Source organism: Festucalex cinctus, chromosome 12 (assembly GCF_051991245.1).
Source record: "Festucalex cinctus isolate MCC-2025b chromosome 12, RoL_Fcin_1.0, whole genome shotgun sequence".
NCBI lineage: Eukaryota > Metazoa > Chordata > Actinopteri > Syngnathiformes > Syngnathidae > Festucalex > Festucalex cinctus.
In genome coordinates, this window is record NC_135422.1 from 1,322,295 (window position 1) to 1,348,100 (window position 25,806).

A 25,806-nucleotide genomic window follows, 5' to 3' on the forward strand; every position below is an offset into this window, starting at 1 on the left:
CAAAAATGTATTTATTTAAGTGTCCACTAGAGGTCACAATTGAAACATCTTTAACTACAGCAATGAAAATCACATTTATTAAACAAAAATAACTTTTACAGTTAATCTTAAATAAATACACCAACATTAGATTTTTTTCTTCATTAATTTAGATGTGTTAAAGAACAGAACAATAATTACTACCTGATGACGTCTGTTCTCTCAATGCAATGGATTGGATTACATTTTTTTGTTTACATGTTTGAATGTTCAGTACAACTTGATTCCTGAGGAATGTAAAATAATCCACAGCAATTTTCCTAATGATGATAACGATGATGAAAAGTGTATTATGAGTATATTGCCCAGTTTCACATTGTATTAATTGATTATTTTGTTCGTTAATTTAACTCATAATTGTTGCGTTAAATGATAACGCTGGAATCAACTTAAAATCCTTCTGATTTTTTTTTTTTTTTTTTTAAATAGTCATATTTCTATAAGGAGTAATTATTAAGGGAAGGTAGGTCTTCTCTCTGTGAGTTTGCACAATTTTGCACCAGCAGTGGTTGGTACCTGCCCTTCCTCCTTCCTCCTTCCTCCTTCCTCCTCCTCATCCTGGATTGGGTCTCAGATTGGCCACGCCCCGTGGACAAAAATCATATAAAAAGGCTACAATCAGCTTTCGTTGCAGAGCGAATTGGTAAGCAGTAAACCAACAGGCAACATGAGCTCGTTCATCATTTGGGGACTGGCCTGTCTTATGAGCATCGTGATCCCGGGAAGTCTGGAATCGCAGTTCGGGCCACACCACCGGCAGACTCGCTTAGGCGCTCGTTCCCTCCCGAAGGTATCGCCACAAGTGTCCCCAAGGGTCCATGGCAGCTTTGAAGACACCCGACCTACCGAACTGGCCTCTGATGAAGTACGAAGCGCTGAAATTTCCCGAGAGGTTCGGAAGGCAGAACGCAGCATTCTCAACTTGCCACAGCAGGATGCAAACGCGGGGAACAACAACTACTACTTAGCGCAGGGACGACGGAACCTCATCTCAGCAAGTAGGTTCTTATCTAGCTATCTATCTATCTATCTATCTATCTATCTAATATGTCTTTCATTTGCTGCTCATTGAAAGTTTCACCCGTTGTTGTTTTTACGACATAGATAATTTGTTTGTGACAATTTGGCACGAAGTAGGCTACACTTACACAAAGTGTGTGGTTTTACATAAATTTGTGATCTTGTATTAGCCTACAGTCAGTTTACCCTAGGCAAGGAATAATTGCCTCCCTTAAAATAATCGACACACAAGTTATTATATCATTCAACTATCTAATCAAACTTGAGATTAATCTGGTATAAAATAAATATAAAAAATCACCAATTTGACAGCAGCTGCAGTGTCTAAACAGATATACTGTCAAAATGAGAATGCTGTACAGCAGTGGAAGCACCAAAGATTTACTAGTTCTTTGGTAGCCTAAAGGATAAGTTGTATATGTGAATGCATGAGTAACAAATATCTATGACTTAAATGGCTTTTCTGTGCCTCATTTTTGTGATATACTGTATATAATATACTGATATACAGTGTTTTACGCTCACAAAAAAGGTTAATAGTGCTGTTCTTTTCTTATCTTCAATTGCTTGAGTCAAACCAGAAGTGCTGCTTCCATACGCTAACGCTCCTTTCCTCTCCCCTTTGCTTCTTTGAAAAGCTCCCGGCGCTAATTCCAGGTTTTATCACTATCAGCGCCCGCTTTCACAGCTGCAACGCAAAGCAGCAAAGCATGCTTCTCCGCTGTATGCTCAACATCCCAATTCTCCTGTCGCCGCCCAAACTGACACAGGTACTGAAACAATAGCAGGAAAAGGCACATTTGCACATTTGCGGTTGCTGTTAAACTGTCCTGTTGTGTACTGACTTCTGAAGCTTTTATTTATTTCTTTCTTTCTTTCTTTATTTAAATAAATAATTATGGGTTTCTCTGTCAAATAAATGTTTTGGTGTGAAGTTAGATGCAGTTAGGATGGCGATTCAATGAAAACAGCAGAGGCCTCAGAACTGAACCTTGTGGAACACCTGATGTTCTATTACACATGTAAATTCATATTGGACATATTTGTGCAACCACTTTTTTTTTGTTTTGTTTTGTTAGTATGCAGGGATTACAAAAATAAAGACATTTCATGACGCACCATCACAGCAGTCAAAGGTCGACTACTGAGTACATCAAATTCCCTGTAGCACAGCTAGGCCAAGCAAATTAACGTGCTCACTTGCAGCCAAAGAGGGCATATCAACACGAACCATTTGAGTCAAACCTTTGGGACTGACTAATCGAACCCTGGTTAAGAACCACTTCGTTAATCTCTCCCAGGGTCTCTGCAAAATGTTTTTTTTTTTTTTTTAAATATGGAGCTTTAACTTATTAGATGCAAGTAAAATTCAATGTTAGCAATAGTATAGCAGCCGTATTTTTCCTTGTTATCATTTGTTGCGAGGCAGAATTATGAGGGATTATTCATTACTGCCCCATATGGGTCAAATGATGCCAGTAATGTGTATGCCAGAATGTGTACTTTCACTTCTCCCTGATACTTTTTTAATCAGTCTGTTTCTTCCCTATTTTCCCCTCCAGTAACATCGTCGTCAAACTGCAAGAATCGTCCAATCGATTTGGTTTTCATCGTGGACAGCTCTCGCAGCGTGCGTCCTGCTGAGTTTGAAAAGGCCAAAGAATTCCTGATAGACATGGTGGACACCCTGGAGATCGGCTCAGATGCCACCCGAGTGGGCCTGGTCAATTACGCCAGCACGGTGAAGATCGAGTTTTATCTGAATACCTATTTTGACAAGCAAGCCTTGAAACAGGCGCTGGCCCGCGTGGAGCCTCTGGCTTCCGGCACCATGACGGGCGTCGCCATTAAGGCCGCCATGGACAAGGCTTTTATTGCAGAGGCAGGGGCCCGACCCAGCTCCATGAACATCGCCAAAGTAGCCATCATAGTGACCGACGGGAGACCCCAGGACCAGGTGGAAGAGGTATCGGCAGCGGCTCGGGCTTCAGGCATTGAAATCTACGCGGTGGGAGTGGACAGAGCAGATCTGATGTCCCTCCGCCTCATGGCCAGCCAGCCCCTCGAAGACCACGTCTTTTACGTGGAGACGTACGGTGTCATAGAGAAGCTCACGGGCAAATTTAGGGAAACCTTATGTGGTAAGGATGATCTGGAGAGCGTGGATATTCCAGTAGGTGGTTTGGGAATCGCGCAAACTGGCAGGGAAGACGGTTATGGGATAAAAAATGAGAATGACGATAGGAGAAAACACGGTATGTCAAATTTATCCCTCTTAATACAAACTGTGATGATTAATGGGCAGCGCCATATTGTACAACCCTCCATTTAAAGGTCAACAATCTTCTTCTTTGTTTGTTTGAAAAGAGCAAAGAAAGCCAAAGTTTCAACCTTGCGTTTGGATTGTCTTACCAAAAATATTCACTAACTGACACATGTGGTATTGTACTGAAATGCACACAGCATGAATAATGTACAATGGCCCCAAGGACTACTAACCATCCTCAAGAAGAAGACTCGGCTTGGATCACCGGTTGATCCGGCAATTTGAAGAACTTTAAAGTGGTCCCAAACTAATATGATGCTGCCCGTTAGTTTTCACGGCGCGCGCCGCTCTTTGCCAGCCGAGCTGCCGGTTTTGCACTTGCTCATGTACGTTGATGTGCTAAGCTGTGCAGGAATTAAACTCGGGCTGCTGCATTTTTTAATCAGCCTTCATGGCTAATCCTGCGAGGCCAAATCTGTGTTTACACAAGGTTTTACTTGAAATTAATCTTTTATAAAATACCACCAAGTCATTTTCCTCCAAGTTCCTTTCATTTACTATTAAAGGGGGAAGTCAACTTTAAACATTTTCTTGACAATGATATGTTATATGTGACCTCACCTCACTAGTCTAAACATGACTTTTTAATTAATATTACATTTGTGGAATATGAGTTATGCAGCAAAATCCAGCCATTTTGGTCCATCTCAGGGGGCGGCCATTTTGTCACTTGCTGTCGACTGAAGATGACATCACAGTTGCTCAGGTCACCTGAGGTCACCATGTCATTTTCAAGAAAGCAGGTATCAAAATGGCCGCCTTTTGAAATTGATAAAAACTGCTGGATTTTGCTGCTTAACTCCTATTCCACTTACATAATATTACTGTATTTAGACAAGTGGGGCTGCATAGAACATTATTGTTAAGAATTTTTTTATTTTTTTTTTAAACATTTAGTCGATATTTAGAAAAATATGACATTACCATTCAGCTTAGGTTCAAGTTTTGGCTATGATTGTTATTTGTTGTGTTTTCTGAGTGTTAAGGCTAATGGATATCTAAAATGGTGATCCATATTGCCATAGATTTAGTTTCTCTAAACATCCATAATCTAATGAACATCAAGTTCTACAACAAGTGGATAGAGCTGTTCATTAATGATATACAACTTTTAAAGTATGCATCTACATTCTCCTAAACGTCTCTTTATGGAACGGAATGTAATGGATGCTTTGACCAGCCCAGCTGCTTATTAGCATATAAACTTATGGGAGTGCTACTACAAATTGTGAAATGGGGAAAAAAAAAAAGTTTTCAGAATGACAGGTTGGATTGTCCTAAAATTGGTTCATAAGAAAAGAGATGAAATATGACAATTGTTACCAATTCTCATTCCCAAATGTAGCACCACTCAAGCTTGGTTGCTCATGCAAATCGTTCAGCTTCCTTTGTGGTCGCCGTATTCGCTTTGCACGGTTTTGCATGAAATATGGGATGGGGGATAATGTCAAACGCTTGTGTGAAATTTGACACTAACTATCAGTCGCATGTTTTTTTTATTCACAACCAAACGACGAATGATGAAATGACAAAACTTTTAACACATCACCATTTTCTTGCACACCTAATCAATCATTAGTCATGAGTGACTAATTTAGAACAAATACTAACTACGCGATTATGTAATCAACTAGATTTAAGCCAATCAGACATTTTTGTTTCAGGAGTGGATGCATGCGCTGGCGGGCATAATTGCCAGCAAGTCTGCGTCAGCAGCGGCAACTCTTACAACTGTCAATGTTGGGATGGTTACGTCTTGAACGCAGACAAGAGGACGTGCTCACGTAAGACTCGTCGTATTTCAATGTCTTTGCTAAAACTGCTTCTTTCTCTTGATTCAAACGCTGACTGGGCAGTTACAATCCGAGATCATCTCTCGTTTTCAGGTGTAGACGCGTGTTCCCGGGGACACGACTGTCAACATATGTGCGTTAACAGTGGTGACTCTTACGTCTGCAAATGTGGACTAGGATACGTCCTGAATGCGGATCGGAAAACATGCTCACGTAAGTACTTATAGTTTCTTTCGATAGATTTTTTTTCATGTTTGTGGCATAATTGCCACATGAATTGATTTTCTATTGACATCATGACATGCAAATAAATCATCGGCGTTGGGCCAATCTGCTGAATGTTTTTTTTTTTTCTCTTTTTTTTTTTCCCAGGTTTAGATCCTTGTGCTGCTGGACATGAGTGCCAGCACATTTGTATTGGCAATGGAGACTCTTACATCTGCAAATGTCATCCTGGATATACGTTGAATCCAGACAAAAAATCATGCTCACGTAAGAACTTTTTGTTTTAAATATGGATATGTCAGAGGTTGGGGCAGTCTAAAATGCTTTAATGTGCGTGTAAAACAAAAATATACAAAAATAAAATAATAATAATAATAATAATAATAATAAAAGCTTAAAGGCACTTAATGTCAAAAAAACTGCTATAAATCATCACCAAAAATCTCAATGCACAGGATTTAGGATTTTATGTGCATCAAGCCGTTTCCTCCCCACAGACATTCATTACAGAGAAAATTTTAACGTCATTTAATGTTAGAAATCTATGCCCAATCGCCACCAAAATTCACATGTCCACCTCTACTTATGCCCAGTAAAAAAGCGACAACCTCCGCAATGCAACTTTAATGTTGCTTTACGTAAGAAAAGTAGGACCGGTCGCCACCGAAATTCATATTCACATCTCTAATTACACCCACATCAATTTTCTGAAAATATCAAAACGATCTTCTCAATATCTTGGCTTTTATGGACATTAAAGCGTTTTCCTATGGAGAGGATGACGGTAATGTCCGTAAAATTTCAGATATTGGTGAGATTATTTTGATATTTTCAGAGATTGATGTGGGCATCGGTCGAGATGTGCACATCATTTTTGATGGTGAATGGTTGTAGTTTTCCAACATAAAACTACGTTAAGCTTATTCTCAAAAGTGAATCTCTATGGTGAGGCAAAAGTTTAATGTCTATAAAATCCAAAATGCTTCAGCGATTGTTTTGATATTTTTAGAGGTTCAAGAAGGCATAAGTAGAGATGTGAATGTGAATTTTGGTGACGATTGGTCATAGTGTTCTAATATTAAGTGACGGTAATCTTTTTTTTCCATCAAGCGTTTTGGACTGTCCCCTCAGGTTTATCTTCATTGACTTTTTTTTTTTTTTTTTTTTTTTACACAATGAAAAACTGTCTGTTACAGGAGTCCAGTGTCAGTTAGTGACACTTTCTTCAACATCTATTCTGTTACATGAACAATTTTTCATTTGTATCAAATCACCGATTTGAAAACGCAATATAGGTTGGAAAGCACCAATGAAATCCTGTACAAAGTGCATATTTGCTTCCCTCCCGTCTTCCTAAAACTGTCACCGAAGCGCACATTTACGTTGCAGGCATCGTAGCAGATGCGTGCGCCCGAGGTAACGACTGCCAACACATCTGTGTCAACAATGGAAATTCCTACTACTGCAGATGTCACGCAGGATACATACTGAATATGGATCAGAAAACATGCTCACGTAAGAAAACGGAATACTCACACGTACGACATCCTCGCCTGAACATTTGAGTTCCTTAGGTCGGCTCATCTTTTTTGCAAGGTCCGGACGCGTGTGCGCTTGGACACAACTGCCAGCACACGTGCGTCAACAGCGGAGATTCGTACATTTGCAAGTGTCATGCGGGATATATCTTGAATGCCGATAAGAGAACGTGCTCACGTAAGAAAACTGAACACTGTCACACAAAATGGCTTCCTCATCTGAGCATGCGAGTTCCTTAGGAGTCGGCTCATCTTTTTCCAGGTCCGGATGCGTGCGCTCTTGGACACAACTGCCAGCACACGTGCGTCAACAGCGGAGATTCGTACATTTGCAAGTGTCATGCGGGATATATTTTGAATGCCGATAAGAGAACGTGCTCACGTAAGAAACTGTGAAGACTGTCACACATAAGGACTTCCTCATCTGAGCATGTGAGTTCTTTAGGAGTTGGCTCATCTTTTTCTAGGTCCAGACGCGTGCGCTCTTGGACACAACTGCCAGCACACGTGTGTCAACAGCGGAGATTCGTACATTTGCAAGTGTCATGCGGGATATATTTTGAATGCCGATAAGAGAACGTGCTCACGTAAGAAAACTGAACACTGTCACACATAAGGACTTCCTCAACTGAGCACGTGAGCTCCTTAGAAGTCGGCTCATCTCTTTCCAGGTCCGGACGCGTGCGCTCTTGGACACAACTGCCAGCATATTTGTGTCAACAGCGGAGATTCGTACATTTGCAAGTGCCACACGGGATATATTTTGAACACTGACAAGAGAACGTGCTCACGTAAGAAATTGTGATCACAGTCACACAGTGTTTCCTTAACTTAGTTTACTAAGTTTCCTTAACTGAGCATGTGAGTTCCTTAGAAGTCGGCGCATCTCGTTCCAGGTCCGGACGCTTGTGCTCTTGGACACAACTGCCAGCACACGTGTGTCAACAGCGGAGATTCGTACATTTGCAAGTGCCACACGGGATATATTTTGAATGCAGACCGGAGAACATGCTCACGTGAGAATGTTTGTTTTCTTTTTCAACATGCAGTATATACAAAACACGCAGTAGTATTTTGTTGCTGGATCTCGACTTTCATACACGCTCACAACCACAGAATTTGTTCAACAGATTGTACAGAATCTGATTAAATACAAGAGAACAAAATGGCTTAAACCAATAAAGCTACTGGTAATTGTTTATTATTACTGTTTGTATTTTTGCAGTGGTCCGGAACTGCATTGCATCATATTGAAAGTTTCTAACATAATGTTTCTATTCTTAAGATCCACATCAGTGGCAAACAATTTGACAGTGTTTGTCTTTTTGCATTCTGCAGTCATGAAGAAGTGAGCAGTTTCCCGAAGCCATGACTACAAAGTCCAACGTCAAGCATACGCCACTTAACGGTCATTTATGGACGTTTGATCCCGTCTCCATAAATGAATGGACACTAGCAAGCTTGGTTCAGTTTAGCGTTAGATGAACTTTCTTTTTGTCTGACGTATGTGATGAACTGCATCTTTAAATGATCTTAAATCACAATCACTAATCTAATGGACAAAGACATGATTGTGCCTTGCCGATTTAATCCAAAATGATTTTTAACATGTGGAACAATTTCTGATAACTCGTCATTTGTCAGCTCCATTTTGTTTGCAACAGGCTCATAAAGAAGCGGGCTGTGTCATTTGTGTCCCTTTCACGCGGCTGCAATGAGGCATGACAAGAAAACGCAACTTTGACCGCTCATATTTTTTCCAATTCTTTCAGAGGAAATGAGAAGTGAAATAACGCAAGATGCCTGCAAGTGTGAAGCTCAGATTCTGTTCCAGAAAAAAGTGCAGTCAACCCTTCAAGACTTGAGCAGAAGACATATCCTTTTCCCTTTTAATAAATATAGCAACATAAATGTGATAGAGTCATCACACAGTTTTAAGAATATTCTGCACGAATCAAACAGAAGTACAGTTGATTTTGGGTGTACTTTCTTAACTGCTAATCCACTCGATGACCTTTCAGACCGAGTGAACCAGATTGAGGACCAGCAGCAGTATTAGGAGCAGTGATGAGGTCACAAGACCAGCGCTTTTTTTTTTCTTTTTTTTTTTTTTTTAAATAGTTAATCATTTTGTAAATTTCCCATGGAACTATTTTAAATAATAGAAAAAAAGATGTCGGACACTAATAGCACTTTGGTTTTATATTAAAACCCCTATATTGCATTCAAAACTCATACATGTATGTAGTTATTCATTCATTGTATTCATTGTTCTTTGAGCATGTATATTCTCCGAGGTCCGCATCAACGAACATAAAACTGTCACCGTTTTTGCAACAGGATGATTGTTCTAACCTATTGGATTCCATCCATAGTTGGCAGTGTAAAGGTCATAATAAAGTCGGATGCAGTAGGCCTGCATGTGGCTCGGTTAACAGAATACTGTATGTTGCACTTATTGTAACAGTTCTCAACTTAGAATGAATTTCAGGAAAGTTTTTTTTTGCTTTATTTATGGCTGGTGTTGTAGTGAATATAAATTTTTTTTAAAGAGAACGGCTGAAAATGTACGTACCATCAGTCCTCTTCAATTGTTCATGTAACCTTTTCAAAGTGTACTCACTGTAAGTACTGTATTTTTTGCTTTTGTTTGGTTTGGTTGCGAAGATTATAGGATTTTGTACTGATTCTGTATAAACCGATGACAATATATAAGAAATATTTTAGTGACTGTCTCTTTTATGTGGACATGATATTGGTGCTTGCTGAATAAATATTCTGATACCATTGATCTCATGTATTTCTTGTGAGTACTTACCAAAACAAACTAGAGAGAAAAAAAAAAGATTTCAGAACAATTTAGTCAGCAGAATTGCAGTAATTAATTTAAGAGATGCAGACATTATGTTTCATTCAGTATATGAAAAGTCACACCCCCCCGCCCCCCCAAAAAACATGTTGCATCATCTGAACAATCTTTGAATTTCTGAATTATCAGGAGGTTCCCATTTTTTTCAAATGTTGTGTAACTTAAATAGTTAACAGCCACGTAAATGCAATTATTAATATCACTGTAGCCTATATTATCCAGAAAAACGGTATAATTGATGTTCAAAATCCCGAGCAACTACTGTATCCAATTTTGTGACGTCAGGTGTTTTCCACGAAAAACTACAACTGCAAGCAACATTCAAAATAAGAAAAACTACAACTACCAGAAATCCACACCACGGTGTTCAGTTGCCAGGGGCGACTGTAACAAGCTACATCCTCCGTACTACACTGGGTAAAACGCAACAAAACAGTTGAGTTTGAACTGGTTTCCAATACATTAGCAGTAACGTCATAAATGTAATTGTTGCCGTTGGTCAGTTTATCGCTTTTGTGCTACGTAAACGCTCATTTTGTTCGCAGATAGTTGCGTCGTGCTAGCTTAGCTAGCAAAGTAGCTGCTAAATCATCCACGACTACGGGGATGTCTATCTATTTCGATTTAGCTATTTTCACAAATGTTATGTTGTATATTCCGCAGCTTTCTGTGGTCCTCTGTTCGACTGAATGACGAAATGTCAGTACCGTCTTGCTCTTTTGCTAAATAAGCAGCTAGTTATATTGGTCACTATTTGCACTGACCAGCCACAATATTTATGAACACTTCTACATAAAAAATGTTCTTTTAAAATCCCAATTCAATACACGTGATAATAAAATATGAAACAACACTGTATGGTGTATTAGAGTTGATATCTAGACCAGTGCAAAATTCAACCATAATAATAAACATGTTTCATAAATAATATTCTGAAATTCTTAACTATAACTGAATATTGTACCAATACGGTGCAGTTCATGTATTGGATGTCATTATATTGTGCAAATGGCCATAAAGCTGCGCCTAATCAGTGTTGTGTACTTATGATTTATTACTGTGGAATATTTCTCATATAATTTACATCCATGGTTTTATATGTTTTTTTTTTTGATGCCCCACGCTAGATTTAAAGAGACATCACACAAACCATGTTTATCTACCTCAGCAAGAAGGTGAGCACCCTGCAAAATGAACTTCACTATGACAGTTTAACAAATAAAGCACAGGCTTATGTAACTGTTCTCTTGTCTTTTAGATTGCCATCCCCAATGGCGTTCACTTGAAATGTGTCTCCTGGAACAGATATCAGGGCTTCATTGCCTGTGGAGGGGATGACGGCCTCTTAAAAGTGCTCAAACTTGAAACTCAAACAGGTATGTTTGTGATTTGTAGACAACAACATGCAGTAGTACATTTTGAGGCCCTTTTTGTTTTGCCTGCTAAAGCTTGTTAGAGCTGCCATCGTACTAGTTCTTGAACAATGCGCAAGATTTGAAATGACAAAATAATGATTTTCACATATTATTATGCTACACTTTTACCTTACAGCACCGGCACATGATAAGTTCTAAGAATAGGGATATGTGCTTCTTTGTGGTCACTGCCATCAGACTTCACAATAGCAGACAGAATATGGGCTACATCACATCACTACACCCATCTCACCATCAATTTTAACTTAATGTCTTCTCCATAGCCTCAATGGCTGTGTTCAGTCGGCCACAGTTGAAACATTTGTGACTATATTTTGCAGGGGAAAAAAAAATAAAACAAAAACCATTGTATACAACAATTTTTATTCAAATTTTTTATCCTAGGCACAACTGGCTCAGCAGTTAGCACATCAGTCTCACAGTTAAGAAGTTTAGGGTTCAAATCTGGGCTCTAGCCTGTGTGGATTTTGCATGTTCTCCCAGTGATTGTGCTGCTTTTCTCCTTATACTCCAGCATCCTCACACATGTTTATTTATACGTGCTCTGACTGGCACAGGTAATTGGTATAGAAGATGGATATATGGATGGGATGGATTTATTGTAAATGTTAGTAAGAATCTGTTCTGTTCAGTATACCGCTTTACTTCACACTGCTGTAAAACTAATTTCCACTGTGGAGACCAAATAAAGGATGGTCTTTTTCTAGCTTACATGAGTTTCACAAAGAAACTTTGATTGGCAACAGGCAGGTGGCAACGTGACCGTGTTCAGATTGTTGTTCACTTGCACATTGCAAATCAACATTTAACATGTGTTTAAGTTGGTTATTGAGACTGTTATGTAAGATCCATGTGATTGAGATTTTAGATTTTGCGAAACAATAGTTCACACAGTGTGTAAGAAATCTTTTAAAACTCACCGAAAGCCTTTCCGTGCTTCCCGGGTACCTCTGTATCAGTCCCTGTAAGTAGAACTGGTACCACCTCGTCCACACCAAATAGGGAAACAATAGGGAGACTCAATTAAGAAACGATTTAATTCAAAGTATTGATGTTGATTTTTTTTTAATAGATGACGCCAAACTTAAAGGACTCGCCGCACCCAGTAATTTGTCAATGAACCAGACGTTAGGGGGGCACAGTGGTGAGTTAACGTTTGACCCTTTTGTCAATCAACAAAAGAAAGATCAGATTGTGAGAGGTGAGTGGAAACAATAACGCTTTACAAATCATTGATACATTTTCAGGTGCGGTACAAGTCGTTACATGGAACGAACAGTACGAAAAACTGACCACCAGCGACCAGAATGGACTCATCATCGTGTGGATGCTCTACAAAGGTGCTTGCGCCCTAACTGATTATTGCATTGTAATCAATCATCTTTTATTAATGTTGCCTTGTGTTTTTTTTTTTTTCCCCAAGGTGCATGGTACGAGGAAATGATCAATAATAGGAATAAGTCTGTCGTGAGGAGTATGAGTTGGAATGCTGATGGTCAAAAGATTTGCATTGTGTATGAAGATGGGGCAGTCATTGTTGGATCTGTAGATGGTAAATCGTTTTGATTATTGAAATTGAACTAGCCAGGATGAGGGCTGGACAATTAAATAAAAGTTTAATTGTGTTTTTGATTTTGGCTTCTCCCAATTATAAAATTGAAGAAAAACAATATGTGTCCATTGGCTCTGTGTATGTATGCAAATTACTGTTGTGAAAGCAGCCTGAATTGCCGCTCCATGGCTTGCAACAAGCATGTAAACATGCCATTCTGCCACCCCTGAGCGTGCTTTAAGATTTGTGTGTGTTTTTTTGACAGCCTAGATGGATTTTACTGTAAAACTAAACACCCAACAACAAGAATTACACACATTGCATATTTAAATACGGTTCAGAAAAATCACTGTAGCATAAAATCCCAATTTGTCACTTGACAGGGATTACTTTGTTCACACACGTGTGTGTGTGTGTGTGTGTGTGTGTGTGTGTGTGTGTGTGTGTGTGTGTGTGTGTGTGTGCGTGTGAATATGAGTTTGGATAAAGGCCGTTTTTTTTTTTTTTTTTTTTGTAGGTAACCGGATTTGGGGAAAGGAGCTGAAGGGAAATCAGCTTGCACATGTGGCATGGTCTCCAGACAGCAAGATCCTGCTCTTCGGCATGGCCAACGGCGAAGTGCAAATCTTTGATAACCATGGCAATTTCATAGTGAGTATACAAGCACAGGATACAACTCGAATGAGCAAAAGTAAAACAGAAGCAAAACAGGAGGACAGACTCGTGTACCCGACAGAAGAATCTCGTATTGGAAGCCCTCTCGGGGTTTTACGTTTCTCAGTGTAAAGAAAGTTCATGCGGAAGATGTAATCTTAACATGGCCTTGTGAATCCAGCTCACCAGTTAACACAAGAGGAAGAGTAAATATTAAGGTCAAACAAGATTTTGCACAGGAGTTGATTTTTGTTGATATTGTCACTCCACCCAAAATATGAAAATAACAAACTGTTTGAAAAAATCTGCAATTAAAAAAAAAGTCTTTATCACACATTGTTGTCCAATTGGATTGAACCATCTGAAAAACAGAAGCAATTTACTTTTTGCTGCAACTGTTTTGACACCAGGTGCCCTTCATGACACAACCCACCCCATCTGCCCTGACCAGGATTTGAACCCCTACCACATGTTAAAAGTCAGCGGTTTTAGAGGCATCCAGTTATGACAAACGTTTTCTAAGAGTTTTAGGTGATGTTTGCTTCAACTTAAGTACACAGTCTTTCCAAAAAAATGGCAACAAGCGTCAGCTCTTCACCCCACCCAATATACCGGTAATCTTCAAGCCAATCTGCCGAGTCAAAAGAATGAAGCCATGTGGGTAGAAGTAACCCATCTGTTCCCCAGTGAGTGGGTTACGATCATGAGATGTCATGTGCAATGTTTTTCAGATGAAATTGACCATCAGCTGCCTGAATAATGTGGCGGGAGCCATCAGGATCGCAGGTATCCACTGGTACTCAGGAACAGGCGGTTATGTAGAACCCGACTGCCCGTGTCTCGCTATCTGTTTTCAAAACGGACGATGTCAGATTATGCGCTACGAGACTGATGAAAGTAAGGCACTCAAGCGCAAAGACTGCAGACTTTCCCAGTTTACTTTCACTTGTGACGATGAGGTATACTACTTCTCCCCCCCCCCCCCCCCCCCCCCCCCCCCCCCCCCCCTGCAGACCCAGTGTGTATTGACACCACGATGAATGTGGTCAGTGTTCAGTGGAACCATTGTGGTAGCGTGCTGGCAGTGGCTGGTTCCCTCAGAGCTTTCAACTCAGATGTCGAAATCAACGTGGTACAGTTTTATACACCTTTTGGAGAGGTGAGGGCAACATGTTATTTCCTTCACTAGCCTTTTATCTGAAATGATACTGCACCTACCCACAAATAGCTTTGATAGAGGGAAGTATCAGAGGAAGGTGGACCTGTACACATAGTCATCAAGTTTCTGTTGTCTAGACATTTGCTGGACAAATTCTAATAAGCTTAGACGTCCCCGACGTGTTAAATTCCCAATATTAGAGGATCTAAATGATCAAAATACTGATACCTCGATTATAGTTTGGCTACACATTAGTTTTACGTCCCTTAGGGTTTTGTTTTTATTAACTGTTAATGGTTAATGCTGTAAAAAGATTTAGTAACTTTAACCTTAAATTGTTTTTATACCTAATCACTTAAACAGGAAGTTAAGTTAAATGACATGTTCTATGCAGCCCCACTAATCTAAACACTGCATTCTGATTAATATCATATTTCTGGAATATGAATTAAGTAACAAAATCCATGTGTTTTTTTTTTAATTCATTTCTGGGGGCTGACATTCTACCACTTGATTGTCTCATTAGACAATGTCATGTCATATTCAATCGACAGCAATTGGCAAAATGGCCGCCCCCTTGAGATGGATGAAAACAGGTGCATTTTGATGCTTAATTCATGTTCCATGAATGGAATATTAATCAAAATGTTGTGTTTATACTAGTGGGGGCACACAGAACATAATATTATAAAGAATAATTTGGACTTGACTTCCCCTGGACGTATAATTTACAGCCTCATCACTAAAAACTATCTGTGAAAACTATACTACATTCAATGTTCAATATGTGTTGAAATAAAAATCCAATGTCACATTGATTTCTACATTATTTTACACAGCACCTGCGAAACTTGAAAGTGCCTGGAAAACAAATGACAGGAGTTGCCTGGGAAGGAGGAGGCCTGCGGATCAGCCTGGCTGTCGATTCCTACATCTATTTTGCTAATATCCGACCAGATTACAAGGTAAACGACAGCACAGCACTTTATAGTAAATGATGTGATATCTCCGAATTGTTATTTGCTTTTATGACAACATTTTTTTCAAAATCTTTTGCGTATTTTATTTAATTCTGCACATTGTCAAATTGTTTGGGCTTCTCAGGGTTCTGCAATCTCAAACGAAAATTACAACTCAGCGTCTCATTGATTTTTCTTCCCAGTGGGGATACTGTTGCAGCACAGTCGTGTACGCCTTCACAAAGCCAGAGCGCCAAGATTACTGCGTGATCTTCTGGGACACTAAAAACAATGAAAAATTTGTCAAGTATGTCAAGAGCCTCATGTCCATCACCACATCGGGGGACTTCTGCACCCTGGCTAGCAAGGCCGACGACACCCAGCTGCAGGTACAGAATTTGTTCACATTCTGGGTTCCAAAATGACCAATGTGTGATGATTTGTTGAGCAGTTTCGTTGTTATTCTCATCGCTCTATATCGAGGTAACTCAAAACTTGACGTTGATTTCTCATTAAACACAATTATCTTCAGGATTTCTATGATGATTGCACTCATGTCACTTTGCAGCATAAATTAATTGGTTGGATAATTTAATTTTTTGTGTATGCACATTGACTAAGCTCATTTACAATCAATTGCCCACAACCGTTGGTAGTATTTTGTTGTAAATGCCACAGCAAATGTTGATTCTGAAAGGAAAGGTTGTTTAGCTAATCTGTTTGGGTGTACTCATTTATGTTGAGCACTGTATATTCTTAAGCAGCTTTTACTCATTCTTTGGCACGCAGGAAAATGCTGAGTCAGAATCTGAGAGTCATGCAAAGGTAATGTCACATTATTTAAAGCATAGTTCATGTAGAATAAGAATCCTCAATCTAACCTTTAATAAGCGTTCCTGTTTTTCAGTACGTCCTGATTCTGTGCAACTCAATTGGGACTCCATTGGACTCAAAGTATATCGACATATGTGAGTTGGAATTCAAAATGAAATAGTCATACAGTACATCATATTTATTCACAGTGTGCTTTGTAACTTGAAATTCCTAAAAGACCAGGATGTTGATTAATGACCTCAAGTCAATGTTAAAGCTCACACCTTGCATATGGAAAAATAGTGGCCGGCGTTCCGTCTGCTGCCACCCACAGTCACAACTCTCACAGGCTCGCAGCAGTCTGGAGCCAATAGACAGTCAGTAGTGGGTGGGCGTTTAGACATCCCAAATATTCAGCATTCCGTTTCTGCATGGCACAGCTGACAGTTTGCTGATGAACTCATGCCAAAATAGTTCAAAAAGTCTGCAGGTTTGAAAGGCTGTTATCGAAAATAGGCTTAAAGTATGGCAAGCTTAACAGGAGAATCTGGTCAACTGTCTGTGAGGCATTTTCCTTTTTTTTTTTTTTTTTTTGCACCAGCAAAAAAAAATAAAATCACCAAATAAATCTGCCTACTTATCCTAACTTTTCATCGGTTAGGTCCATTGTTTGTCACCATGACCAGGACACATGTGATAGCTGCATCTAAAGAGGCTTTCTACTTGTGGCAGTACAGAGTGGCAAATAAATTAACTGCCTTGGAGATCAACCAAGTAACCAGAACTAAGAAGGAGGGAAGGGAAAGGTGAGTTTATTTCTATCATTATTTATTTATTTATTTATTTTGCAGCACAGTCGTGGTGTATCTTGACAGGATCGCCTAAAGTTTACCCAGTACACCCATGCCAAGACTGACAGTACACACCAAGCTAGTCATGGAAAATTACAGGGAGGCAAGATAACCACACATCTCTAGTCTGGGAGTCGGTGTCTGAAATCTGAATAGAATTCATTCATCTGCTTCCACTGCCACCGAGACTCCAGACAGCCCGCGCTAAAAGTCACCCCAGTGCAACCGTCTGATTTGCTCTCACTTCCTGTCTTTGTAGGGTATATCACGTTGACAGCAGTCCAACTGGAGTCAATGACAATGGAGAGGACTTTGCAAAGGCCTTCACAGTAAGTGACATTCGGCCTCATTCATCAACAAATCATTGTTCTTTGAAACAAAAGTCGCTGTTCAAAAATATTCACGCATTGAATATAAAAGTTTCATATACAATACTGTGTAAAGTATAGAAATGTGAACTTGTCCGTTCATTTCAAGGCAACAAGAGATCCTATCTGTTGTATCACAGCAACAGATACAACACTGATTGTGGTAGGTACATCTCTGATTTTGTTACAAATTAATTCGTGCAATCACAATAATAAATAGAGCATTCAGTGCTCAGGAAAAGTTAGTGATGAAATTTCAGGAGGAACCTAAAATGCACTATAACCTTTACCAATGAGCTTAAATTTGACCTTCTCTATAACCTTTTTAATTCATTTATTCATCCTTTCGGACAAGACATATGTTCGTTACATTCGAAAAGAAAAAGGGCTGATGGGATGTGAATCCAAAGCTTATTAATTCCCGTCCCTTAGAATACATTTAGGATGCATAATTATCAAGATGTTGATTCATTCATTGTTATAGCAGTTATGTCCTTCCTCGATCAGGTCAGGAATGCACATGTCCAATTTTTCCGTGTTTACTACTTTTCTTTTTACACAACTTAGTGTTTGTTATCTATAAGGAGTTGAAAGCAAAATTCACAAGTGTTGGATCCATGATTCCACCACTACATTTTCCTGCTTTAACTAGAATTGTTCTTCCAACAATCATCAACATGCTGTTCATCATAAGACCAAGGGTGACGCCTAACATTTGATTAATATTACCTTGCCATCGAAAGGTTTCCAACAGGTTGTTCTGCCAGGGAAGTGGCCACTGAACTAAGAGTGTCATGAGCAGGTTGCAACAGAGACACTGGAAGAGTCACAGAAAGGCATAGAACTGAATGTTATCGATTTTTCGGTTCACCTCCTAGTTAGAAACCAGCAAGCATTGAAACTGAACTAAACGTGTACATTTAACAGTTTAGAGGAGGTACAGTTAAGCTCTCCTGTAAATGTTGCAGTGCATTTTAAGTTTGTCCTAAAATTTGACCAGAAAGCTGAATATCCCAAACTCAGTGAGTAATATAAATGTAAATAATGTTTACATCTGTGTTCCAGGGCCGTGAATCGGGTATTATTCACAGATATAGCCTGCCAAATGTCGTTCTCATCCAGAAATATTCTCTCAACCGAGCCCATCATCTCTCTTTAAACTGCAACTCCAGGCAAGCTCTGATTTTGCAGTTATCGAGCATCCGTCTAAATGTGTAGACTGCACCTCTTTCGCCAGGACTGGCGGCTGAATGTTTGAATCTGTTTCCTGCAGTCGGCTGGCCGTTATTGACATCTCAGGCGTGCTAACTTTGCTGGATGTGGAGCATCACGCCTCCTCAGGTGATGCCCCTGGCGGTCAGGTGTCAATAGGGGATGCATCGAAGCTTGAACGTAAGGATGTTTGGGACATGAAGTGGGCAAAGGACAATCCTGATCTGTTTGCCATGATGGAAAAGACCAGGATGTATGTCTTCAGGAACCTGGACCCAGAGGTGAGTAAATTACATCATCTTACTTCCACTTCTAATGTTATCTCAGTCTGCCAGTTTGATCTTTGGCTCAGATAATGTACACGGTTCGAGTACATGATTCTACTGCCTCATAGTGAGGTGTGTGACATCCATTATGACTTTAATTTCTGTTGCAAAATATGATTCCCTGCCCTCTAAACAGCTACTGTGTTTTTCTAAGATTATGGTTCAGCATAACATCTGTACTTTATGTCGTTTGGGAGCACAGGAACCCATCCAAACATCAGGATATATCTGCAGCTTCGAGGACCTTGAAATCAAATCTGTCCTGCTTGATGAAATCATGAAGGTAAAAAAAACAAACAACAACAAACATTTGTCTTTCTCCTTAAATATTCTAAATCTGAAGTTTTAAAAGTAAATATACAACTTTTTTTGATTCATACTATTATACTCTAAAGTTGTTAAAAGTAAGAATATCTGGACTTAAAAATAGTGTCAGTCGGAGATGTTTTTATGTGATATGATGCTGTACAGGACCCAGAGAGGCCGAACAAAGACAATCTCATCAACTTTGAAATCCGTTCTTTGAGAGACAGCCGCGCTCTCATTGAAAAAGTGGGAATCGCAGATGCCTCACAGTTCATTGAGGATAATCCACACCCAAGACTCTGGTAAATACAACCTCCATTCAATCTAAATGTTAAATCTATATAACATACATGACTGCTGACTTCACATTTTCACAAAAAAAGTATAAATCTATTAAAAATAATAGTGATGAAACATCTCATCTGTCTTTCATTGACATCATAAAATGACATGCTAGGCGTCTGCTGGCTGAGGCGGCCCTCCAACAACTGGACTTGAAGACTGCTGAGCAGGCATTTGTCCGCTGCAAAGACAACCAGGGCATCGAGTTTGTCAAGCGCTTGGGGAACCTGCAGAGTGAGCCCATGAAACAGGCGGAGGTGGCGGCTTACTTCAGCAGCTTTGAGGAAGCCGAGCGCATGTATTTGGACATGGACCGCAGGTACGGTATTTGTTGGAGTACGACAGATCGTTGTTGTTTTTTTTCCCCCCTTCTTCTTCTTGAATAATATTGACTGATGTCGTCATATAATTTTTCAGGGACCTCGCTATTAGCCTTCGGATGAAATTGGGAGACTGGTTCAGGGTGCTCCAGCTTCTTAAAACTGGCTCTGGGGACTGTGATGATGCTCTACTGGAACAAGCCTACAATGCAATAGGAGACTACTTTGCTGACAGACAGAAGTGGTAATTATATTAGAATTCATTTTTGATTTATTATGGAGTATTTAGAGGCATTTGACGTGCATTCCATTTTTTATTTTTTTTTACTTTGCAAAATTCCAGTGCTGCATCATGTCTGAGTAATTATGTTAAGAGTTCATCAACATAATTTTATCCACTTCAAGTTATTTCCTTCCTCTCTGAAGGGTCAATGCAGTGCAGTACTACCTCCAAGGCCGCCACCAGGAGAAGTTGGCAGAATGCTACTACATGTTGGAGGACTATGATAACCTTGAGAAGTTGACCAATTCACTACCAGAAAACCATAAACTTCTGCCGGTAAGACGAATCTGAAAATTTCAGACTGCACTGCCTCTGAATATCTGCAGTGATAACGACTCAACTCCTGACGTTTCCCACCCGTGTGCTGTAGGAGATTGGCCAGATGTTTACCACCGTAGGCATGTGCCAACAGGCTGTGAACGCTTACCTTAAATGCAACCAGGCCAAGGCTGCCGTCGACACGTGTGTCCATCTGAACCAGGTGAGAGACGCCCACTGTGGCACCATGCTGTCCTCTCACATATGTCCACTTCATGAGTGATATTTAGCTTGGACGTGCGAATGCTGCCTTTGCACTTTGCTGTTACAATGTCTAACTTTTGATCGATGAAGGGTGGATGGATTTTAAACGTAAGTGTTGCAAATTTAAAGTTAAGTTCAAGCTTTCTTAAATGATGTATATTTTGAGCTGTCAAGTCAGATTCCCTTTTTCATTACACTGTCGTGTGTGTTACTCTGCTTGCTTTCATTTTCTGTTTTGTTTCTGATATATCAGTGGAACAAAGCAGTGGAACTTGCCAGAACCCACAACATGAAGGAGATTAAACCTCTTCTGTCCAAATATGCTTCACATCTCCTTGAGAAGAACAAAATACTAGAGGCGGTGGAATTGTATCAGAACGCTCACCATTTTCTGGATGCAGCCAAACTCATGTTTAAGGTACGTCACTTGCACTGTTATGTGGACTATGTGCATATTTTAAAACAGTTCTGTGAAGGAGACGGCAACAATTCCTCCACGGGGTCTTAAAAGACCATCACCAATCATCACAACCCCTCATTTCAATTATTGCTGACAAGCAGTTATTTGGTTCAGGGGGCAAGTACTTTTTCCACATAGAGTTAGAGAGAGATTATTTTTGCTTTTGTGATAGGTACCCTTATACCAAATATTAGCAATCTCAAAACTGACTTGATGATCCCAAACATTAAAATATTATCAAAATACAGAAACCCTGAATGGCTAAATATTATTATTTTTTTTTCATGACACTAGCATCCATTTTCTACAGCGCTTGTCCTCATTAGGGTCGCAAGTGATGTGGAGCCAATCCCGTCTGACTTTGGGCAAGAGGTGGAAAGGTCGCAAGCCACGCACAGGACACATAACATATAGACAAACGATTGTTTGCACTCATATTCACAGTCGTGTACACCTATGGACAATTTGGAGTCTTTAATTTACTGAACATGCACATTTTTGGAATGTACAAGCAAACGCCACAGAGACGAAAATTCAAAACTTGAATTTTAAAATTGTGTGGCAGACTTTTTTATTTTATTTTTTTAAATCATGTAAAAAAAAAAAAAAGAAAACGTTCTGTTAGTGTCGCCATCTAATGGTGAGAATCAGCCTAATAATAAGTTTATAGTCAATTACAATATAAAAATGCTGGAAACAGATGATTCCCGCTTGTATTTATTGTGGCCGTCTCTCAATATTGCATTTGCTTTGGTTGTTCCCAGATTGCAGATGAGGAGGCCAAGAAAAGGACTCGCCCGCTGCGGGTGAAGAAGCTGTATGTGCTGGCTGCTCGGCTGGTCGAAAAACATCACAAGCAGAAGAAGTTGTTGCAACAGAGCAAAGCAAAAGGGAAGACGTCAGAGGTAGATAATAAATACACTTCACTCATACTCATAGTCCTTTTATGATATTTCATTTTTTTTTAAAGCCATGCAAAAACGTGGTCCCATCGCTTTTTATTAGGCGACATTTGCACTCGCTGGACTCCTCGAGGAAGACACGAACTCTTCGGACAGTCGCGTTCTAGACAATGCGTGGCGAGGAGCGGAAGCGTATCACTTCTTCCTGCTCGCTCAAAGGCAGCTGTATGCAGGCTACATGGAAAATGCCATGCACACGGGTAAGCGACCCCCCCACAGCAGCACGCCAAAACACGTTGTCAGGGATGTCCAAACGTTTTCCTCTAAAAAACATCCACGCACAAAAATAGGAGGAAGTTATGAAAAGACGAATAGCAATTCAGTGCGCTCTGAGTCACAATATGCAAACCAGTTAAACATGATTATTTACCAATCACTATAACGCAAAGCGGCATACTCGATTTTCAAAGCCCTTCACCTCCGCGAATACGAGGACATCATCCCTGCGGTGGAGATCTACTCCCTCCTCGCCGTCTGCTCGTCGGCCTGCGGGGCCTTCGGCACGTGCTCGCAGGCCTTCATCAAGCTGGAGGCCCTGGAGAACGTGGATCCGGAACAGCGGCAGCTCTATGAGGACTTGGCCTTGGAGATCTTCACCAAACACGTGCCAAAAGATAGCCACACGCTGGAGCTCGAAGCTTCATCAGAAGGGTGAGAAAAGCAAAGGTTCAAGTCCAACTATTTCATGCCTGTGGAGAAAATCCGCTTTTACATTTTCTTTTTGTTACTGTTTTGTTTTAAGCTCTCTCCACCATGTTCCTTGAAATCACACCTTTCCCCCCCACTTCCTCTTTCTTTTCAGGGCGGCAGAAAAGTTACCCATTTGCATAGTGAGCGGCCTGCCCATTGAGGAGGCCTTCCACTTGTGGATGTGCAGCGTGTGCAAGCACTGTGCTGCAAACAACGAGATCAGCAAATATAAGTACTGCCCGCTTTGTCACAGTAGTAGAAGCTGAAGCTCATTTCGTAACCTTATATATATATATATATATATATATATATATATATATATATATATATATATATTGTATGCATTGCACCACATGAAGGAGCAATTCACGCAATTCTATATATTGCGTGCAGATAAGACTTTTCAGTACTTTTCAATAAACTTTTCTACATTTAAGCTTCAAACAAAAATCTTTTTTTTTTTTTTTTTTTTTTTAAGCATTTCACGACTTACTTTCAAATTGTACAGTGACATTGACTTTTTGATCCACAGTTCATGATGTGTCAGGCAGGAATGACAATATCAGGTACTGTGAGTAAACAGGACAGAAATTCATTGTAAATATGCTGTAATCAAAGCTAAAGGCCAGTCATTGACATTTTAATGTTACCTTAATTCTGAATTATATACTTGAATGTAAATGCTTTGGTAGCTGTTTTATACATAAAATAAAAGGATGAGATTTTATTTTTTTTTTCGATTAGATTTTATTTCACTTGGTCTGATCTTCCTGTTGTTTGCTCAAACTAAATTATGACTGCAATAAATTATCACTAAACAATTACTTTATCTATTATCTTAATAAAATAAAACACTAGAAAAGAGAAAAACAGCTGAGTTCAGAAAGTCCTCATGATTCCAGAAGACTTCACTCTCCTGTACGGTCATGAACAGTGTAGCTTCCGTCTCATTCGGCCCTTGGCTGCCATCTGCTGGTGTGAGAAGGTAAGTACTGTACATTCACTACCAAACGTCACTTTCAAGCGTTTGTCTAGAATTGTAACCTAAATTGGATAATTATTTATTAGAACCAGGCCTCGGTATGATGCACTTCAGTTGTCTACTAAATGAGAGCTATATGGAAAATTGACGTTTTATTTACTTAGTAGTTTGACCTCTGGAAGGACTTCAAGTGTGTGCCCATGCACCGCGATTGCACTGTGTCGTCACTGCTGCCTCTGTGAATTAAAATGCTACAGTAAACCATCGCATATTGGCGGTTCAGCATTTGCAAATTCACCTATATAACAGATTTATTTATTTATTTATGAAGAGTCAAGCAGATTCAGTGAGGAGGAAAAAAAAAAAAAGTTTGCTGCCATCTTGTGGCGGGATATTGGAGAGATCAATTACTGTACTTGATGATTTGATGCTATTCATGGCAGTCCTCCGTCCCTATCTCCAGAGGTAGAGCCATAAAGAGAAAGACGAGAAGCTTCTAACACTGCTCGCTATTTCAAACTGTGCCTCCGTCTTGATGAAGGCCCACTTGAAGAAAAAGAGCCCCAAAGCGTCAGAGTGCCACCATCATGCTTCAATTTCTTCTGAGAGGACCAGTTGAATGTGAGAGGATAACCCTTTGCTCATAAAAGTTGGCTTACTACTACTAATAATAATAATTAGCCCATATTGCACCCTCACACATACACTTCTGACATGATGGCTTCGCCCCTGCGGATGTTTGACAATCATGCGTCATAGTTCTTGGGGCTGGGATGGAGCACAAATATCCTCATTCATTCACAAAGTTACAACTTGTGACTACAGCATTGTGAAATCACCAGCACTCGGATGTGAGCTCCCTTTAAATTAATAAACGCACTTGATGCTGTGCCCTTCATTTTGTCTCAAAGTCACAATGCAATGCATTTAACTTTGTATCCATTTAGAAGACCAAAAGACCACATCAGCAAAACCGGTGGCCATATTGGTGTTCAAGGACCGAAAACAAAAACAAAGCACATAAATAATGAATATAGTGGGCCTAATGGCTAGCTTCACAGTCAAAAGGTCAGTTTGGAATCTCAGCTGGCTCCATTGGAACCGTAACACATTTTTTCCACATGCGTTTGGAAGTCATCAAATGTGTTTTCCCAAAATTCTGAAACCAGTGTTAAGCCTTTTAGCCAAATTCGAAAAGGTATGATTGGCACAAAAACAGCACTGCTCATCATCAAACGAACGTCATATTGTGAGCAGTGACGCATGACGGTGCAGGGGCTGCTTTTCTTCTGCTGGGGCTTGAGAGAAAAGTTGGAAGCCTGGAAGGAATTCGGAACGATTCCAAAGAGCCAGCAGGCAAAATAAAGCCAGGAAAAGAAAAGCTACGAGAAACACCAAAGATGGCCGACTTTGCGCGTCAATTGCTAATGCTAAATGCTACCTGGGTTGACAGTTCAACAACACTCAACAAGACAACACACCATCATCCAACCTTTTTTTTTTGCTCGATCTAGACAGCTAATTGGAAGATTGTAACATTGGAAATATACCAATATACAACTATAAAGCTCAGCTTGCTTTGTTTAACTAGCAACTGCTGACTGCAGTGGATAGTAGGACTACATTTCCCATGAGTCTTAGCTGCAAAAGCAGGCATTTAGAAGGAATCAGTTGTGACAACTGTGATTGACATACACGTGGAAGAAAAAAAAAAAACCTTGGATAATTAAAAATAATAACCCTAATAGTTTGACATGAACAACTATTCAGAATATTTATTATATGCTGTACTTCAATGT

General features: G+C 39.8%; 2 protein-coding genes across 8 annotated transcripts; both read left to right on the forward strand.

Moving 5' to 3' along the window:
- Positions 1–655: 655 nt before the first annotated feature.
- Positions 656–9,730, forward strand: LOC144031896 (uncharacterized). Of its 5 annotated transcripts, none has more exons than XM_077539410.1 (14): positions 656–1,037; positions 1,698–1,829; positions 2,622–3,314; positions 5,050–5,169; positions 5,272–5,391; positions 5,551–5,670; positions 6,793–6,918; positions 7,000–7,119; positions 7,204–7,323; positions 7,409–7,528; positions 7,613–7,732; positions 7,838–7,957; positions 8,714–8,813; positions 8,946–9,730. In XM_077539410.1, exons 1-14 carry the CDS (start codon positions 707–709, stop codon positions 8,998–9,000), a joined length of 2,397 nt encoding a protein of 798 aa, XP_077395536.1. In that variant the 5' UTR covers positions 656–706; the 3' UTR covers positions 9,001–9,730. The 5 variants fall into 5 exon arrangements, with proteins under 5 accessions (XP_077395536.1, XP_077395538.1, XP_077395539.1 ...); XM_077539411.1 differs by having other exon boundaries at positions 657–1,037; positions 2,622–3,200; XM_077539412.1 differs by lacking the exon at positions 1,698–1,829.
- A 442-nt stretch (positions 9,731–10,172) lies between these two features.
- Positions 10,173–23,438, forward strand: wdr35 (WD repeat domain 35). Of its 3 annotated transcripts, none has more exons than XM_077539815.1 (29): positions 10,173–10,245; positions 10,938–10,985; positions 11,069–11,186; positions 12,319–12,390; positions 12,494–12,586; positions 12,670–12,798; positions 13,316–13,449; positions 14,184–14,349; positions 14,466–14,611; positions 15,451–15,576; positions 15,774–15,959; positions 16,360–16,395; positions 16,478–16,538; positions 17,045–17,189; positions 17,494–17,563; positions 17,712–17,765; positions 18,668–18,774; positions 18,876–19,095; positions 19,343–19,423; positions 19,612–19,748; positions 19,904–20,107; positions 20,206–20,352; positions 20,535–20,667; positions 20,762–20,872; positions 21,167–21,331; positions 22,138–22,278; positions 22,379–22,535; positions 22,746–22,986; positions 23,138–23,437. In XM_077539815.1, exons 2-29 carry the CDS (start codon positions 10,962–10,964, stop codon positions 23,289–23,291), a joined length of 3,558 nt encoding a protein of 1,185 aa, XP_077395941.1. In that variant the 5' UTR covers positions 10,173–10,245; positions 10,938–10,961; the 3' UTR covers positions 23,292–23,437. The 3 variants fall into 3 exon arrangements, with proteins under 3 accessions (XP_077395941.1, XP_077395942.1, XP_077395943.1); XM_077539816.1 differs by having other exon boundaries at positions 10,186–10,245; positions 10,923–10,985; positions 23,138–23,438; XM_077539817.1 differs by lacking the exon at positions 10,173–10,245 and adding an exon at positions 10,420–10,509 and having other exon boundaries at positions 23,138–23,438.
- The last annotated feature ends 2,368 nt before the right edge of the window (positions 23,439–25,806 follow it).

Coding starts and splice junctions, on each gene's coding strand:
- LOC144031896 (XM_077539410.1), top strand. CDS start 707: ATGAGCTCGTTCATCATTTGGGGACTGGCCTGTCTTATGAGCATCGTG. Junction 5,170..5,271: donor AGACAAGAGGACGTGCTCAC/GTAAGACTCGTC, acceptor TCTCGTTTTCAG/GTGTAGACGCGTGTTCCCGG. Junction 7,958..8,713: donor AGACCGGAGAACATGCTCAC/GTGAGAATGTTT, acceptor CAATTCTTTCAG/AGGAAATGAGAAGTGAAATA.
- wdr35 (XM_077539815.1), top strand. CDS start 10,962: ATGTTTATCTACCTCAGCAAGAAG. Junction 13,450..14,183: donor ATAACCATGGCAATTTCATA/GTGAGTATACAA, acceptor AATGTTTTTCAG/ATGAAATTGACCATCAGCTG. Junction 14,612..15,450: donor TTTATACACCTTTTGGAGAG/GTGAGGGCAACA, acceptor TATTTTACACAG/CACCTGCGAAACTTGAAAGT.